This window comes from Syngnathoides biaculeatus, chromosome 13, assembly GCF_019802595.1.
Source record: "Syngnathoides biaculeatus isolate LvHL_M chromosome 13, ASM1980259v1, whole genome shotgun sequence".
Lineage (NCBI taxonomy): Eukaryota > Metazoa > Chordata > Actinopteri > Syngnathiformes > Syngnathidae > Syngnathoides > Syngnathoides biaculeatus.
In genome coordinates this window covers 21,666,246-21,685,923 of record NC_084652.1, presented here as the reverse complement: position 1 = coordinate 21,685,923, position 19,678 = coordinate 21,666,246, and the positions used below count along the sequence as shown (strand labels likewise).

At 39.5% G+C, this 19,678-nt stretch overlaps 1 protein-coding gene across 3 annotated transcripts in view; it reads right to left on the bottom strand.

The window, feature by feature from the left end:
- LOC133510611 (polypyrimidine tract-binding protein 2-like) overlaps nt 1-19,678 on the bottom strand; it is a 71,979-nt gene that overhangs the window by 40,670 nt on the left and 11,631 nt on the right. For 2 of the 3 annotated variants that reach the window (XM_061838699.1, XM_061838701.1), the window contains exons 10-12: nt 19,179-19,256; nt 16,689-16,801; nt 5,793-5,826 (exon numbers count right to left, since the gene is read on the bottom strand). In XM_061838699.1, coding sequence (XP_061694683.1) covers nt 5,793-5,826; nt 16,689-16,801; nt 19,179-19,256 — 225 coding nt within the window. The remainder of the gene's footprint in view (nt 1-5,792; nt 5,827-16,688; nt 16,802-19,178; nt 19,257-19,678) is intronic. The other variant, XM_061838700.1, reaches the window with a different exon arrangement.

Genomic DNA, 19,678 nt, shown 5'->3' with positions numbered 1-19,678 from the left:
TCCAGCTTCTATTTTTACCTTTCGTATCCTGAATTTTCTTTCATAACTAGAGACAATATTTTCCCCAGGAGGCATTTCGCAACATGTATTTTTCATTACTAGAGATGTTCTAAAGTAAAGGTACCACTATATCTGTATATTAACAAGACTGATTTGAAACTGGGAATTAAAGCATCACTATCTAAAATCTATAGGAAACTTGAACTTTACAAATGTCACATCTGCTGTACTGTCCATAGAAGATGCCATGTGTAATGGACCTTTCCAACCTGTCAATCACTCGTACAATAATTGCCAATCAGATAGCCGCATTGTCTTAACCCCTGGCTTGACATACCCCTGCTGCCATGTTGTCCCACAAGCAATACTGGTTGTCAGTACCGTGCGCTTGGAAAAGTTAATGGGAAGAAAATGGTCCTCAGATGCGCTTGGGGAACGTGCAATTCTGATGAAAGATATCCTGCTAGGTTACAAGGAGCCTGGTTTATTAATTTTCCAATGCCTAAATCACAGTTGACAAAGTGTCTACGATGGATTAAGGCTCGCAGAAAAACGCACGTACAACTAAATGTGAATAATAACAAACACAAGGGTATCTGTTCGAAGGTAAGTGAGGGAGAAGTATCTTCTATGAGTTTGATTTAATTATTATCAGTGCTTTATACATTACAGGAGAACAACTTTCGCTTTGTTAGTTTATTACTGACCTGCTGATTGAAGTGTATAATGTGTTATGCCGAAGAGTCAGGTTAGTGATACGTAAATGTGTGATGTCATGCAAGAGAAATGACTATTTGCCTTTTTGTATCACATCAGACTTTTAAGACAGAGCACTGGGTTTGATTACGAGCCGAGTCACACTTTTTCATCTGGTGACTACGGTACTGACTGAGTTAATCACCATTGTTTAAATGCACTTGTAGAAAATCGAACCTAACTCACTTATAAAGACTACAATGATATTACTCATGATCTTTACAAGTAAAAAGTACTCACCCTGCTTTACATGTGCAGTATGATTCCACTATTTCATCCTGTATAAATGAAGTTTGTGAGGCCATTTTGCTGTAACTCTGACATTGCGTCCTGCTCCGTCCAAAATCTTAATTCCGTGTACATATCCTTGCGTGAAATTTTTGTGACCTCTCTGTAGAACTCTCTTGGACAAGTCTGACGCATTTGGCAAAAACATACCACAATATTATCTGGAATAAGCTATAGGGAATCAACTTCAAACTTGTTCTGTTCAGTCACCATTTTGGAAGGTTGTGGGACATGGCAAATGTAGCTAAGGGGGCGGAGCTTAATATCGCCATTCGGAAAGGTCCAGTGCTTCAGTAGACATTGCAGTCTGCAATTAGGGCTGTATTTACACTGCAGGTCCAACTGCCCAAAAAAGATAAAATGCCAAAATCTCATTTTTGGGGATTGTACATTTCAAGTAACACACACAATGGCTGAAATAAGTATTTAACAAGTCACCATTTTTATCAGTAAATGTATTTCCAAAGGTCCTTTTGGCATGAAATTTTCTCCTGATGTTGCGAACAATCTCTCATACGTACAAAGAATGCAGAACAAATAAGATCTGAAATAAAGTTAGTATGTAAAATGACACTAGGGAAAAAAAAGTATTGAAAACATGAAGGAGGAGGAAAAAAAGACAGAAAGCCAGGTTAATACCTAAAATGTAACAATAATCAAACAGGAGCCTTTTTCATACAAATGGCTATCAGGTGGTTCAGTCCTAATTGATAGCCTACAAAAAGGTCTCATTGCCAAATTGTGAGTCAAGACATACCTCATGATGGGCAAGACCAAAGTGATGCCTCAAGACAAATCACAAACTAATTGTTGCAAACCGATGCCATTGGTTACAAGGGCATATCTAAGATCCTGAACGTTCTAGTGAGCACCGTTGGGGCCTTAATGTGTAAGTGTAAAGCCAATCATACCACCATAAGTTTTCCTCAATCAGATGCTCCTCACAAGATTTCCGACAGAGGAGGGCAAAGAATCATGAGAAGAGTTGTCCAAGAGCCAAACCTTTGCAGTTTCAAAAAGGCCTGGAATTAACAGGTAGGGTTGTCACAAGGAAAGCACTGAGTAATGCACTCTGCTGCCATGACCTCTATCTACGCTCATCACACAAGACCCCATAGCTAGGAAAAAAAAAAGGATGTCAAACCTCATTTACAGTTAGCTAAACAACAGTCCAAAACAATACAGCACACAGAACCTTCAAGCCCTGAAGACTTTCTTTGAATGTGTGAATTACTTGGGTTGTCCCCGATACAAAGGACCCTTATAATTCGTGGGATTTATGCGGGGCCCCCACCCGCAAATCACGAATATCCGCAAGTTAATGATGCTGTTGTAAAACGCCTACGTATGATACTATTTACGCTGTATATATAATATATTGACTGTATAAATTGGGCACTCTAAATTTCTCCTCGGTGTGATTGTGAGTGAGACTGTTGTCTGTCTCCATGTGCCCTGCAATTGGCTGGCAAAGAGTTCAGGGTGTACCCTGCCTCCTGCCCGTTGACAGCTGGGATGGGCTCCAGCACTTCCGCGCCCCTCGTGAGGATAAGCAGTTCAGAAAATGGATGGGATGCTGTAGAACACAAATCTACCTCAATTGGGCGTAGAAGAAGAGGGTGCTAGTTTTCGGTGCCATGAATGAAGGATAATACACGACACTCACAAACGCAGAATATATATTTTACATTTCATAATTTTAAAATCTTTCACAAAAAGTAGCTGCATTCAAAGCTCTTCCGGTGGATCTTAAACGCATGGAGCGTGAAAGAATTTACTATCATTAAGGAATTAAAAGGTTGGAATGCAATGTGAGGAGAACAGCACAATTTCAGCGGTAACTCAAGATTAAAATGAAATGGAGCGACTGAGAGACTTCCACAAATTCAAATACAGTATGGAAAAATAAATGGAGCAAAATCTCTGGGTTTGCAGGACCGCAAACGGTGAACCACAAATGGGCTAGGGTATCTGATGAAATGTTCATGTCAATAGCAACTTTGGAAATGTATATAGTGACAAAAATGGTGACACGTTAAATACATATTTCAGATGCTGTATCTGATATGGCGACGTTTACAATCGCAGAACACATGAAACAACCCGCACACATACAATCCCAAACTGCACATAAATAAATCCTCAAACCTTACACTGACAATGTAGAAGTAAAACACAATACATAAAAATATTTTTTTTGAAAATTACACATCACTTAGTTAGCCTAAGATTTCTTCGGCCCATTGACTTACCCGTAAATGAGTGGAACCTCTACTTAACTCCAGTGGCTGCATCGATACTTAGTTGCTAATTTTATAATCAATAGACCGGAAATGCAGAATACTTAAATTTGTCTATCCTTTCCTTCGAGTTTAGATTTAGAGGGGGTATTTTTAATGTGTTGTTTAGGCAGACAGCAGTATACGATATTTTCCTCATTAAATGGTTATTTCGATAAGTGGTATTTTATCTTAGACTACACTGTCATTGGAAGTAATTCAGTATGGATCACAATTTTATCCACAATTAGAAGAGGTCCAACTGCGATTTAAAGATGTGGATTTTTTTCAATTTACACTGCCATTTTGCAAATTGGAATTGTGCCACGTGAGAGGAGAAAAAAAATTCTCACTTGAATTATGCAGTATAAATCAAGGTTAACTGGTGCGAAAAGTAAAGCAGAAGCCACTATTTGAGGAAATCCGGTATGCTGGTTGGGTAAAACTGCACAACCAGGCATGGAAAAAGTTGGTACATTGTTACGTACAGTGAAGAAAATAAGTATTTGAACACCCTGCTATATTGCAAGTTCTCCCACTCACGGAGGGGTCTGAAATTTTCATAGTAGGTGCATGTCCACTGTGAGAGAGATAATCTGAAAAGAAAATTCAGAAATCACAGTGTATGATTTTTTTTTAAGGATTTATTCGTGTGATACAGCTGCAAATAAGTATTTGAACACCTCTCTATCAGCTAGAATTCTGACCCTCAAAGATGTGTTATTCCGCCTTTAAAAGTCCACCTCCACTCCATGTATTATCCTGAATCAGATGCACCTGTGTGAGGTTGTTAGCTGCATAAAGACACCTGTCCACCCCATACAATCAGTAAGACTTAAATTTGTAACATGGCCAAGACCAAAGAGCTGTCCAAAGACACCAGAGACAAAATTGTACAACTCCACACAGGTAGAAAGGGCTACGGAGAAATTGCCATGCAGCTTGGTGAAAAAAGGTCCACTGTTGGCGCAATCATTAGAAAATGGAAGAAGCTAAACATGATGGTCAATCTCAATCGGAGTGGAGCACCATGCAAGATATCACCTAGTGAGGTCTCAATGATCCTTAGAAATGTGAGGAATCAGCCCAGAACTACACAACAGGAATTGGTCAATGACTTGAAAAGAGCCGGGACCACCGTTTCCAAGGTGACTGTTGGTAATACACTTAGACGTCATGGATTGAAATCATGCATGTCACGGAAGGTTCCCCTACTTAAACCAGTACATACATGTTAAGGCCCGTCTTAAGTTTGCCAATGACCATTTGGATGATACAGAGGAGTCATGGGAGAATGTTTTGTGGTCAGATGAGACCAAAATGGAACTTTTTGGTCATAATTCCACTAACCGTGTTTGGAGGAAGACGAATGATGAGTTCCATCCCAAGAACACCATTTCTACTGTGAAGCATGGGGGTGCAAGCATCATGCCTTGGCGGTGTTTATCTGCACATGGGACAGGACAACTGCACTGTATTAAGGAGAGGATGACCGCAGCTATGTATTGTGAGATTTTGGGGAACAACCTCTTTCCCTCAGTCACAACATTGAAGATGGGTCATGGCTGGGTCTTTCAATATAATAATGACCCGAAGCACAGAGTCAGGAAAACCAAGGAGTGGCTCCGTAAGAAGCATAAAGGTTCAGGCGTGGCCTAGCCAGTCTCCAGACCTAAACCCAATAGAAAATCTTTGGAGGGAGCTGAAACTCCGTGTTTCTCAGCGACAGCCCAGAAGCCTGTCTAATCTAGAGATCTGCGTGGAGGAGTGGGCCAAAATTCCTCCTGCAGTGTGTCCAAATCTGGTGAACAACTACAGGAAACGTTTGAGCTCTGTAATTGCAAACAAAGGCTACTGCTCCAAATATTAGCAGGTGTTCAAATACTTATTTGCAGCTGTATCACACAAATCGTTGGAAAAAAAAAAAAAAAATCATACATTGTGATTTCTGGATTTTTCTTTTTAGATATTCTCTCTCACAGTGGGCATGCACCTACGATGAAAATTTCTGTGGGAAAACTTCCAATATAGCAGGGTGTTCAAATACTTATTTTCTTCACTCTAGGTGACGGCTTTGTTCTTTGTTTGAACACCGACAATGTATAGCGTTACGATACAGAAATACAAGCCAAAGGCTTCACATAAACACAAACATACTATAGATCAACATTTACCTGTGACGTTGTACACAAACAATTGTATACAAGACAGCTCCAATATAAATTGAGTCCATAAAAGCGCCATATATATATCTGATTTAGACTTTTGTTCTCATCAGATAATAGACAAGACCACCAGACCACCTCGAGACTCGCTAATCTTCTAATGTTGAAAGTAGATATTACAAGAAAGGAATAGTCACTATTGAGAATTTACTTGCAACAAGAATGTCCATATCTTTGAAGAAAAAGTAGAGCAAACTGGATAAACAGAGAGATAAACAGACTGAAAAGTAGAGATTGAACATACCGAAGAGGGTAAAGAGACTTTGAGGCGTGACCATCTTTACAGAGAGAGACCGCACAGTAGAGGACAGGAAGAGGAGGAGCAGAGGAGGAAGAAGAGGAGAGACGAAGGTAGAGATCAGATCAACCAGCATTGGACGAGGAGGAGATAATGATTTCCATGATGAGGATTGGAGCAAAGATTATTTGGGGAGAGGTCAACAATGTCAAAAGTTGGGTGAGGCCGGATTATAAAAAGGAAGGAAATCAATGAAAAAATTGGGGTAAACATACAATAATTAAATGGTGCAGGGTAATTCGGAGGGACAAAAAAAAAGATAATTTGGTTGAAGGGGAGGCACACAGAAGGAAAGAAAGGAGGCAAGTAAAGGAGAAAGAAGGAGATGACAAAAACCACAGCAGAGGTCAGTAAACAGTATCAGTGGAACAACAACGGAGTGAATGAGTGCTGGGTTGATTCCCAAGAAACATCTATCATCGTGGAAATATGGTACATTTAAAAGAAAAAAAAATGGAGAGAAAATGCTTGGCTGCGAATGGACAAGGGATCACTGTGTGTGTGATACGCACACACACACACACACACACACACACACACACACACACACACACACACACACACACACACACACACACACACACACACACACACACACACACACACACACCACACACACACACACACACACACACACACACACACACACACACACACACACTGGCAGCACGGTGAGCAGCTGTAAAGCATTGGCCTCACAGTTCTGAGGTCCAGGGTTGAATCATGGTTCCACCTGTGTGGAGTTTGCATGTTCTCTCCGTGCCAGCGTTGGTTTTCGCCAGGCACTTCGGTTTCCTCCCACAGCCCCAAAACATGCAACACTAATTGGACACTAAAATTGCCCCTAGGTGTGATTTTGAGTGCGACCGTTGTCTGTCTATGTGTGACTTGCAAACGGCTGACAACCAGTTTTATCTCTGCAACGTATTCCAAAAAAAGATAGAAGAGGTGGCAAAAAGCCAGGAAATTGAGGAATGCCCATCAAACCCCTGCTTGAAACATCCCACAGGTGACCAGGCTTATTGGGAATAGGTGGGTGCCATGATTGGGTAAAAAAGGAGCTTACCTGAATTGATCAGTAATTCATAAGCAAAGATGGGGCGATGTTCACCTCTTTGTGAACAACTGCATGCGAAACTGGTTGAATAGTTTAAGGACAATGTTCCTCGACGTACAATTGCAAGGAATTTAGGGATATCATCAAAAGGTTCAGGGAATCTAGAGAAATCACAGAATGTACCGTAATTTCCGGCCTATAAGTTGCAACTTTTTTCCACATGCTTTCAACCCTGCGGTTTATGCGGTGATGGGGCTAATTTGTGCATTTTTTTCTAACGGCTGCAAGAGGGCACTCGAGCAGAAAATTGAAACCGGTGGAATATATGTGTCGAGGAAGTGACTTTTACAGGTATGTTTTTTTTTTTAACAGGTTAGCACTGTGCTACCATTATCACTGTGCTAGCAGGTTGTTGCTGTGTTACTGCCATGTGTTAGTGATTTTTAACGGGATTTATTTATATATATATATATATATATATATATATATATATATATATATATATATTTTTTTTTTTAAAAATCGGCCCTGATAGCGCCGCGCTAGCGTGTTGCTGCTGGGTTACTGCCGTGACTCAGTAATTTAGGTATGTTTTTTTTCCAACTGACCCTGCTAGTGCTGTGCTACCGTGCTGCTACTGTGTAGCTGCCGTGACTGTTTTTTTTTTTTTTTTTTTTTTAACCAATATGTTTTTTTCCGCCCCACCAGGCCTGTTTGTGCTACAGTGTTGTTGCTATGTTAAGATAAGCTAAGGTATTTGAAACTACTTGTAACTTTGAAAACTCTTTCTGTGTACCGACTTTCTTTGTAAATATCTCTTGTTTCAATCTGGGTTTCAATGTGGGCACTTGCGGCTTTTACACAGGTGCGTCTTATGTATGTACCAAATGGTATTTCCTTTACAAATGTACCTGGTGAGGCTTATAATCAGCTGCGCTCTATCAGCCGGATATTACAGTAATTGAATTGACATACTGAGTGCACGTGACCTTCGATCCCTCAGGAGCCACTGCATGAAAAACCGACAATGTGTAAAGGATATCACCACATGGACTCAGTAACACTTCAGACAACCAATGTCAGTAAATCCAATCCAGCGCTACATCTCTCAGTGCTACTTAAAACTCTATTATGCAAAGCAAAAGCCATTTATCAACAATACCCAGAAACTGAGTTAGGTCCAAGCTCATTTAAGATGGACTGATGCAAAGTTGAAAAGTGTTCTATAAGCCGACAAGTCCACACTGGTCATGGAAATTGTGGACGTCATGTCCTCCGGGCCGAGGAGGAAAAGAAACATGTGGAATGTTATGAATACAAAGTTAAAAAGTCAGCATCTGTGATGGTATGTAAAGGGCTGTGTTAGTGACAGTGGCATAAGTAACACATCTGTGATGGCACTATTAATGATGAAAGGTACATACTGGTTTTGGAGAAACATGTGCTTCCAATCTAGGAACGTCTTATTCAAGGATACTCCTAATTCCAGCAAGACAATTCCAAACCACATTCTGCACGTGTTACAGCAGCGTGGCTTCATAGTAAAAGAGTGCAGGTACTAGCCTGGCCTACCTGCAATCAATACTCGTCTCCTATTGCAAATCTGTGACGTGTTATGAAGCGAAAAATACGACAACGGAGACCCTGGAATGTTGAACAGCTGAACCTGTACATCAAGCAACAACGGTAAAGAATTGCACATACAAACTTTAAACAATTAGTGGTCATTTTCCAAGCAAATGTTAAATGCTGCTAAAAGAGAACGGTAAAAGAAAAAAGATTTTTCAGTGGAAAACATGACCCTGTCCAAGCTTTATTGGAATATGTTGCAGCCATAAAATTCAAAGTTAATGATTTGCCAAAAACAAAGTATCCGTTTGAACATTAAATATTGCCCATCTTTGTAGTGTAATCAATATATAAATAGGTTGAACATGATTTGCAAATCACTGTATTCGGTTTTTATTTAACACAACATCCATGATTCATTGGAATTGGATTGTGTGTGTGGGTGTATGTGTGTATACAAACAGACACAAATGTTTCAAATCATCAAACCAATTTTAGTAGCACTCAGAGACAACCCAAAGAAATTAAATTAAATGTTCAACTGACAATTCAAGTGATTAAGGCACACAAAAAAAAATCCAAACCTTTCTGACCCTCTGTGAATATTCACCTGCCCCCGTTGTTAAATCACAATGTCACTGTGACTAAAAACGAAATAAAATTTGGGAAAGGTGAGTTCAATTTCACAAGCCACATCTAACTTGATTACCACCATACTTGTTGAATAAAAAAAAAAAAAAAAAAAAAAAAAAAAAAAAAAAACAATCTTTCAGAGAATGTAATGTAGACTAGAAGATCTCAAGAACCACTGCATTAAGCCATGGTCCAAAGAAATTTAAGAAAAAATGAGGAAAAAAGGGATTGAAATCCACAAGTCTGAAAAAGGTTACAAAGGCACTGCAGCTTCAGCAAACCACTGCCAGAGTCATTACCCACAGATGGAGAAAATTAGGAACAATGTCAAACAATGTTCCCTCTAAATCAAACACAATGACCCCGAGTGGCCCATTTGACCACTGTGAGCAACACAAGTGAGTCATCCATTGAAGTTGCAAGGCTTATTAAAAGAATCCGATTATAGCATTTGTATTCCCATTAGAACACTTTTAAGAAACATTTTCTTTTGCAAACTTACAAAGAAAATGGCAACAAATGTGTTCTTTTAACTAAACACACAAAAAAATTTAAAGTCTGCTTCCAAATTTATTAATTTTTTTAATCCACAAGGATATCCCCGTCTGTATTTCTTGGTATAAAACTGAATTATTGCTTCCAGAATATCTTTTGCACTGCATGCTGACAGTTAAATAATGCCCCCAGTTTCGTGTTGAAAGTTGTTTTATTCCCTGTATTTAAAATACAGGATGAGCTTTTTGTGCACTGTATTGTCTGTGCTTTCATCCTTGAGGGTGTGTGCCAAGGTGGAATTTTAACATTACTCAGCGTCTCATCCTGCACTATTTGATTGATTGAATTAAAAAATTCAAAGGCATAACTTTTGCTCCATCACCTTTTTGGTATACTCGGGTACTTTGCCATGTTATTGTGAATTTGTTGAACTAACAGCAGAGATGCATTCCTCTTGATGGCCAGGAGAATATTGTCGATGCAAATTTGAACTTCCTCTGGGTTTGATTTGTTAAACAGTGTCACTTTGTTCCTTTTCTCTCCGTCTTTGGTGCGCTCTCCCAACAAAGTACTGATCCCGATTCCCATCTTACATCTGCGTACAATTCCTAATGCAGCCCTATGGGGTGCACAAGCCAGTGCGAATCTGTAGGCCGGTCCCAAGCCCCAATACATGCAGAGGGTTGCGTCAGGAAGGGTTTCAGTCTTGAAACTTTGCGAGACAAATATGAGCGTTCATCTAAAGAATCCTATATCGGATTGGTCGTGGCCCTGGGTTAACAATGTCCGCCCCCGGCAACGTTAACCTGCGGGTGTCTGTGGGTCGAAGACCAAGAAGAGCAGGAAAGCGGATTCGTCGGCAGAAGAATAAGAGGAATGCACATAGCCTACAACTGAATGTAGGGACTTTGAATGTTGGGACTATGAAAGGAAAGGCTCAGGGGTTGGTTGACATGATGATGATGATGAGAAAGGTTGATATATTGTCTATCCAAGAGAGCGAGTGGGAAAGTAGTAAGGGTAGAAGTTTAGAGGCAGGGTTTAAATTATTTTACCATGGAGTAGATGGGAAGAGAAATGGAGTAGGTTTATTTTAAAGTCTACCTTTTCACAGAGGGTCTGAAAAGTTTAGATATTTTTTTGTGTCTGAATAAATTGAATTGTCATTTGAAAACTGCATTTTGCATGTCCTTGGCTTGTCTCTGACTAATAAAATTGGTTTGATGATTTGAATCCTCTTGTACACGCATGACGGCAAACCATTTATGTGTAAATGTAGGGGAATAATGGCTGTTTTTTTTTTTTTTTGCTGCTAAAAGGAGCATGAAACACATGACAATAACAGAAAGAGCCATAATAGGTAACAGAGTGAACGTGCATCCCTCCGCAGCTGTGCTGCCGAGACGTACAGCTCTCTCCTGACCTACCAGGCATTAACTGCGTTCAGGATGAGCTTTGGGTAGAAAGTTGACCCCACCTCGGTGGTGGACTTGACAACACTGTTTTATTTATGTCATAAAACTTTGGAGAAGTATTTCATTAAATTTGCTGTTTATTTACTTTCCGGATCCAATTGTTAAAAGTTTTCATGTATTTCTGTACTTAGTGTTAAGAATTTTAAAAGATGCTCATTTTCTAAGCTTTAACAAAAATATGTTGCAAATTTGAAAAGCTGTTTTATGATTGTGCTTAAAGGCATTTTAATGAAGTTAGGGTTGGCATTTCAAATTTAGATTTATATATTTTCTTTTTAATTGTAAAATTAATATTGGCTCCATTCATTGGTTATCAACATCCTTGACAACTAATAATCAGCATCCGCCATGGAAAAACATATCGGTCTATCACTAATACATGATGGAAAAACCCCAGGCATGCAAACAGACTGCTGGATGAATCAGTTAATGAAAAGAAAATGGAAATGAACAAAGCAGGAAACACATGAAAGAAGGCTTGAATAGATGAAACCAGGGGGAAGCAATACATAACTGGAAGTCATTACAGTGGAACTTGGATAAAATAGACCCGGATTTAACAGATATTGGATAAAATGGAGCGTTGGGACTGTAAAATGTGTCCAAAGATCTTTTCCATTTGTCACTTAAAATTTCGTTTATAAAGTCAGTTCGTGGGTCACAGATAAACAATATTACTAGAACCAATTCCAAAAACACGTCTCCCGTGTCTACGTGGCAGGCATGTGGAATGTGAGAATTACGTGGTGGCTAGTGATATCTATTGTCTGTTATAAATACTGTAGAGCAGAAAGTGAGAGCGGCTTGGCTGCAGCGTTAACTCTGAGGAGTAAAAAAAAACAAATCTTTGGAGTCTGAAATGGTATTTTTGGTACAGTAACTTTCTTTTAGTAAAGCTGTTAGCCTTTGGGCTCATGAAGGCGGCTCGCCTATGATGAATACTGGATGTAACAATGTCACAGTGACCAATCACACCAGCGTGGTTTCACAAATTTAAGTATTTTTTAAAAAATATTTATTTTCAATAACTTGGTGCTGCATTGGGCATTTGGGGCCAAAAAAACAAACAACAAAACAGTTTTGTACTGTACAGTATTACAGGTGCATTTTTCCCCCCACCCAAGAAAATTTTTTTAAAAATCAGTCCATTCTATCGAGGTTCCACTGTTTGATAACATTTGACTGAAACGTGACAAACAAACAACAAAAATACATACATAATAATACAACTTATAAAACACAGGTACAGTGCCTTATCAAAGTATTCGGCCCCCTTGAACTTTTCAACCTTTCGCCACATTTCAGGCTTCAAACAAAGATACAAAGTTTTTTTGTTAAAGAACCAAGAAATGGGACACAATTGTGAAGTGGAACGAAATTTACTGGCTATTTGATACTTTTTTAACAAATAAAAACTTAAAAGTGGGGCAGGCAAAATTATTTGGCCCCTTTACTTTCAGTGCAGCGAACTCATTCCAGACGTTCAGTGAGGATCTCTGAATGATTCAACGTTGACTGATGATGATAAATAGAACCCACCTGTGTGTAATCTACATGTAAATGCACCTCCTCTGTGATAGTCTCAGGGTTCTGTTTAAAGTGCAGAGAGCATCATGAAGACCAAGGAACACACCAGGCAGATCCGAGATACTGTTGCAGAGATGTTTAAAGCTGGATTTGGATACACAAAGATTTCCCAAGCTTTAAACATCTCAAAGAGCACCATGTAAGCAATCATATTGAAATGGAAGGAGTATCAGACCACTGCAAATCTACCAAGACCCGGTCGTCCCTCTAAACTTTTACCTTGAAAAACGAGAAGACTGATCAGAGATGCAGCCAAGAGGCCCATGATCACTCTGGATGAACTGCAGAGATCTACAGCTGAGGTGGGAGAGTCTCTCCATAGGACAACACAACCAGTCATACGCTTCACAAATTTGCCGTTTATGGAAGAGTGGCAAGACAAAAGCCATTTTTCAAAGATATCCATAAAAAGTCTAATTTAAAGTTTCCCACAGTCCACCTGGGAGACACACCAAACATCTGGAAGAAGGTGCTCTGGTCAGATGAAACGAAATTCAAACTTTTTGCCCACAATGCAAAACTATATGTTTGGCATAAAAGCACCACAGCCCATCACCATGAACACACCCATCCCCACTGTCAAACATCGTGGTGCCAGCCTCATAGTATGGGCCTGCTTTTCTTCAGTAGGGACACGGACGATGGTTAAAACTGCCAAGACCCAAATACAGGACCATTCTGGAAGAAAACCTTTTGGAGTCTGCCAAAGACCTAAGACTGGGATGTAGATTTATCTTCCAACAGGACAATGATTCAAAACATAAAGCCAAATCTTCAATGGAATGGTTCACAAATAAACGCATCCAGGTGTTAGAATGGCCAGACCTGAATCCAATCGAGAATCTGTGGGCAGAGCTCGAGACTGCTGTTTACAAACGCTCTCCATCCAACCTCAGTGAGCTCGACCTGTTTTGCAAGGAAGAATGGGCAAGAATTTCAGTCTCTCAATTAGCAAAAGGTGGCGCTACAAAATATTAATGCAAGGGGGCCGAATAATATTGCACGCCCCACTTTTCAGGTTTTTATTTCTTAAAAAAAAAAGTTTAAAATATCCAATAAATTTCGTTCCACTTCACGATTGTGTCCCACTTGTTTTTTTAAAACAAAATTTTAATTATATATCTTTATTTGAAGCCTGAAATGTGGCAAAAGGTTGAAAAGTTCAAGGGGACCAAATACTTTCACAAGGCACTGTATATATTTTCCAAATACTCTTAGCTAAAAATCACATGACTGGTGTTGCACTTAAGCTTGCCAAGAAATGCACTCTTACATCTCAATCAAAACAAGACTCTGGCTTTCACCACATCTACCTAGGAATGATGGCCTCACCCACAGTGAATTTTTCATCCATCAATCCATCTTCTATAGAGCTCGTGCACATAAGTCACTGAAATTATGTGACCGGCCATATTGCCGGTCAAACAAAGCATTGTTCAATGCTCAGTCCGTTGAGACGAAACGGAAATATGTCTCATAGCACCGTCATTGGGTACAATTGCTTTGTTGTTAAGATTTATTTAAAATCGCTTTGATAATGACCACGATGTTAATATGGGCCTTTGATAGCGGAAAAATAATCCAACTGAAGACAAATGCCCTTGACGAATGGTAACAATACACAGATTAAAATACTTAAATGGTGTAGGGCCTGTAGAACCTCTGAAATGGAATGCCCTTGTGGTTGTACAATTGGCAATTCAAAGTACAGCTTCAACAGGAAGGAAGGAAGTGAGAAATTACTTTCCGTCTGGACAATTATGTAACAAATCAGCACGAGATTTAGATTTTTTATATTGAACTCACAATCAATAAACATGATTCACTGATTTAAACATTATTTGTTCAACCACTTAAGATGCAATGTTAAGTGTATTTTAAAAGATCAGTCAGAAAATGAATTGTAACAATACTATATTAAAATAATAATAAAAACATGGCGTACAAATAGCTGCTATTCTTGCTCTGTATACCTTGGCCTATTGGGCGCAGTGTGGTGCTGGCAAACTTCATTTGCATTATGAACAGAAGAAAGTTGAGAACTTAATTTATATCCCTTATTTTTCACAGAATAGGAACAAAATCTGCCTGTGAGCATGGGTATATTAGCCCTCTATATGTTCTACTGTAGTGTTTATTTGAATGTTCATTGGTAAATCCATCCGGTGATTTCTAATGCAAATTTTTGCAATCCGTTCAATAGGGTTTTCTCTTGAGTCCTAGGTTTAAGATGCCAATGTTGTCTTGTATTTAAAGGGGAAATCCAGTGCTTTGCATAAACAGTGTATCCAATAGGTCATGTAATATGTACCCCGTTTTGACAATGTGTTGTTAAATCCTCTCTCATTTAATAGTGTTTTGAAAAGATTTTTATTGGCAATTATGAATTTTCGGGGGCGCTGCCATTTTCGCGAGTCACAAGACCTACGACGCGGATGTGACGTGTACCGTGCCACAACAAAGGCTCGATTACATGGAACACCATTTATGCCCAGCGCCAATTTCTCGTATTTATCCTCATCTGATGAAGAAATAGCAGTATCGGTTGATCGGGAAGACCGAGGAATACTTCCATACAGATTTGAACCTGTGGCTATAATTAATATTGACTATTTGGATGGTTCTTCGGGCGGAATGACGCGGAGTCTGACTACTCTGAGGCCTACGTGCGACATAAGTGCGTAAACAAAGGCCCCCGGGAGCTCCGGGCGGGGAGCCGCGGATGGTTCTTCGAACGGGAATGACGCGAAGTCTGACAAGCGAACTCCAGCGGTGGGCCACGAGCCGAGCTTCCAGGCGGCGGAGGCCGTTAGCCCCGGACGTTGTAGCTAGGCTAAAGGCCTCCGCCGCCACCCAAGGTGGGCAGCGGGCTCTGGCCGTGAGCCGAGCTTCGACATCCGGGGAGGCCGTTAGCTGCCAACACACAGCCAACATAAAAGAAGGAGCTCCAGGAGCAGTTTATGAATGTCCTTCAGTGGCCCAGCCAAACCCTGGGTTTGAATCCTATCTCTGGAACATCTCTGGAAAGACCTACAAATGGCTGCCCACTGATGCTGCCCATCCAACATTTGACTCCCAACCTTTAATCACAACAGCATTAGAATAAGTCTATAACAGCAAAATGTGTAAAAAGTGAAGGGGTGTGGATACATTCTGGTGGCACTGTGCACAGAAACTTTCGGCACAATCATTTTTCTTCGATTGTGTTATGATTGTGAAAAGCCAAAATCAATATCACTATTGAATTTTGATAATCACCCAGCCATATACTGTACGTCATCATTGCTAGGAGTTAACAGGTTGATATTTACCGTTTAACGCATTTACACTTTAAGTCATATGCAATTAGGTGTGTCTGAAATGTGACTCATCTACTTGATTTTTACCATCAACATTTTTAAATTTTACTTTTGACTGGTTAAATTTTTACTGTTCCTTACAATTGTAAATGTTGAATTGTACCTTTAAAGACTGGCCGAACACTTGACAAATCTTTGACTCTGAGGACAATTTTACATTGGAGAAACTTTCTACCGTGGTTGACAATCATCCCACAACAGATTGCATTCGACCTCAGAGGTTCCAGTACAAAAGCAAGTGATGGTACCGTTCCATCATTCGGCGGCAATGAACATAGCCGTTGCACAAAAGTTCCATATGGGGAAAGAAACGTGAAAACCACCACTCCACTGTAAATGTGCTCTAAAAAGGGAAATGATCAAAGATGGGTTGAAACAGTAGAGAAATAATGACATAAGTCATTAAAAGAAGAGATGGTTGTTACAGCTATAACTATGATGTATTTACAATAAATGTAGAAAAACAGAAGAAAATTGACAGTTAATAGAAATCTAAGTACAAAGTACATGTATGTTAGTTGTCAGAAAAAGTACAGTACGTCTTGTACATGATGTTAATTTGTGTCAGTTTTGTATAAATGCAAGAAGGCTTACTAGTTGCTACTAAACCAGATACATATGCCACATTAACACTAGCAAACATACGTAGTGTGTATGCTTAGTGTACCTCTTCATTCAGGTTAGATGCTAAAAGGACTCCAGAAACTCCAGACCCTGACAGAGCAACACGTCCCGCAGCAGCTGCTGCAGCGGCAGCAGCACTCAGAGGGCTAACAGCTCCTGTTAGAAAGTAGAAAGATATCATACAACAAGAATGGGATATGTTTAAGGCTATGGTAACATGTTACAGCATATTGTATTTTAAAGTAATTAAAAAAAAATAAGAAACCAACACATTAAGGTAACGTTTTCTTGTATGTAGTCATACACAATATTCACCAACAAACAATATTTTACATACAGTGAGTATGGAGAGTATTCAGACCCCCTTTAAATTTTCAACACTTTTATATTGCAGCCATTTGCAAAAACCATGAAGTTATTTTCTTTCTCGTTAATGTAAACACTGCACCCCATATTGACAGAAAAAAAACTGAATTGTTGAAATTTTTGCAGATTAAAGGTAACTTAAAAAGAAAAAAAATGACAGCCATAAATATTCATACTTTTTGCTCAGTATTTAGAGAAGCACCCTTTCAAACTACATCAATGAGTAATTTTGGAAATGATGCAACAAATTTTTCACATCTGGAATTAGGAACGCTATACCATTCCTCCTTGGAGATATTCTCCAGTTTTGTCAGCGGGCTGGTGAACATCGGTGGATAGTGATTTCGGTCTCTCCAGAGATGCTAAATTCGTTTTAGGTCAGAGCTCTGGATGGGCCTTTCAAGAATTGTCACAGAGTTGTTCTGAAGCCATTCCTTGTTACAGTGAAGAAAATAAGTATTTGAACACACTGCTATATTGCAAGTTCTCCCACTGAGAAATCATGGAGTGGTCTGAAATTGTCATCGTAGCTGCATGTCCACTGTGAGAGCTAATCTAAAAAGAAAAATCACAATGCATGACTTTCTAACGATTTATTTGCGGGATACAGCTGCAAATAAGTATTTGAACACCTGTCTATCAGCTAGAATTCTGACCCTCAAAGACCTGTTAGTACGCCTTTAAAAGTCCACCTCCACTCCATATATTATCCTGAATCAGATGCATCTGTGTGGGGTCGTTAGCTGCATAAAGACACCTGTCCACCCCATACAATCAGTAAGACTCAAACTTATAACATGGCCAAGACCAAAGAACTGTCCAAAGACACCACCGACAAAATTGTACAACTCCACATGGTTGTAAACTGCCAAGCAGCTTGGTGAAAAAAGGTCCACTGTTGGAGCAATCATTAGAAAATGGAAGAAGCTAAACAAGTTTGCCAATTCTGTGGCTTGTTCCTTATCTTGTTGTATGCAGTCAGTGATTTGCCACAATTTTGTCTTGAAGCCCCTCACCCAGTTCCTTTCACCTTGGGATTCTCATTTGCTCTGATATGAACTGTGAGCGGTAAGGTCTTATGGCTTCTTGATACTCATGCAGATGGTCACACTGCTGACGACAGTGTGGCTATCCCCCTCACAGATTGCTGTTATACTCGAGCACATTCCATGCGCACGGTTGTAAAAATAGCGTAGTTCCCCTCCAAGACGGTTGATGGTATTGTCTAGAAAAACACAGTTGTTTTCTTTCCATAGTTTCTCCATTTTCGGTAGCCGTTTTTTTTGTTCTCCGTAACAAAGCAACAACAATAGTGACAATGAAACAGTGTCTGCTTGAACAAATGGACTTAGGTGACCATATTATGGGTTTAATTATGCTACAAAGTAAATTGAGAAGGCAGAGACATTGGTGGTATGAGGAACGCTTGAGTATGTCATTACACCATGTGACTAAAACAGACCAACCGCGAGAGAGAATATCCACGGCATTCTACACACAACAATTTGTCATGTGCGCGTTAATTGACCCCCAATGCATCGGTCACATAATGCAGTGCAGTTGGGGTCGCCCATGACAGCGGGAGTATAAAGAGGCCTTTAGATAAGTGTCTGGTGTTCCTAATCAAGCACAATCAGTATAATCAAACACAGCCAATCAAAGTGTAGAACCATCTCAAGGATGATCATAAGAAATGGACAACACCCAAATTAAATATATGAGTGTCACAGCAAAGGGTCTGAATACTTTATTTTTTAAATTATTTAATAAATCAAATTTCATCAATCCTGTTTGTTTTTTGTCAATATGGGATGCTGTGTGTATGTTGAGAACAAAAAGGAAAAATGATTTTAGCAAATGGGTGGAATATGACAATGTCTCTTATAAGGAATAGTTAGCTCTTCTTCTCAATACTCAACATGAATGTTGTACCAGGGGGCCACTGGGTCCGAGAGACAAATTCCTTGTGTTTTGTCTGATTATGATGTCTGAATACTTTCCGTACCCATTGTAAGCTACAATTGCTAATAACAGAATGAAACTGAACATAATTTGCATCAGTATGGAAAATACCATAGTCTTAATAATGGCTTTTATCTAAGAAATACATTTAAAAAAATCTTAAATATGAAGATGTATTCTGAAAACAAAAACATCCTGGAAGTACCTGTACCCTGTGAGAGGGAGAGAGAGGATGAATAACCTGCCCCACTTGAGTATGAAGCTAGCGCTCCAGATGGGGTACCTATAAGAAAGCACAAATTTAGAATTAGTGGACGGCATGTTGGTGGTTCGGCACCCGCACTCACCCATTTTCTGATTTTTTTTTTTCTCAACAATTTTCCAATTTATTTCTTTATTTTTTAAGGGAACCAACCCTGAAACCACTTTACAGTTGACCGCCGCTTATTCAATATTTTTGGGGGTCTAAAATAACTTATAATTTAGTTTCAATGCAATTAGAATGCCCGACAATTATCTATGGAATTTTACAATTACGGTCCGACAAGATCCCTACGCTAAAGTCGTGAATGACAGTGAACGTGTTAAACACTCTATGCCCTGTGAATATCAGTTTTCACTGACTACAAATAATATGTGATGACACTGATAATCCCTTTTGGGATGATATACTGTTTCAAGAAAATACTGTAATGTACTTATAAC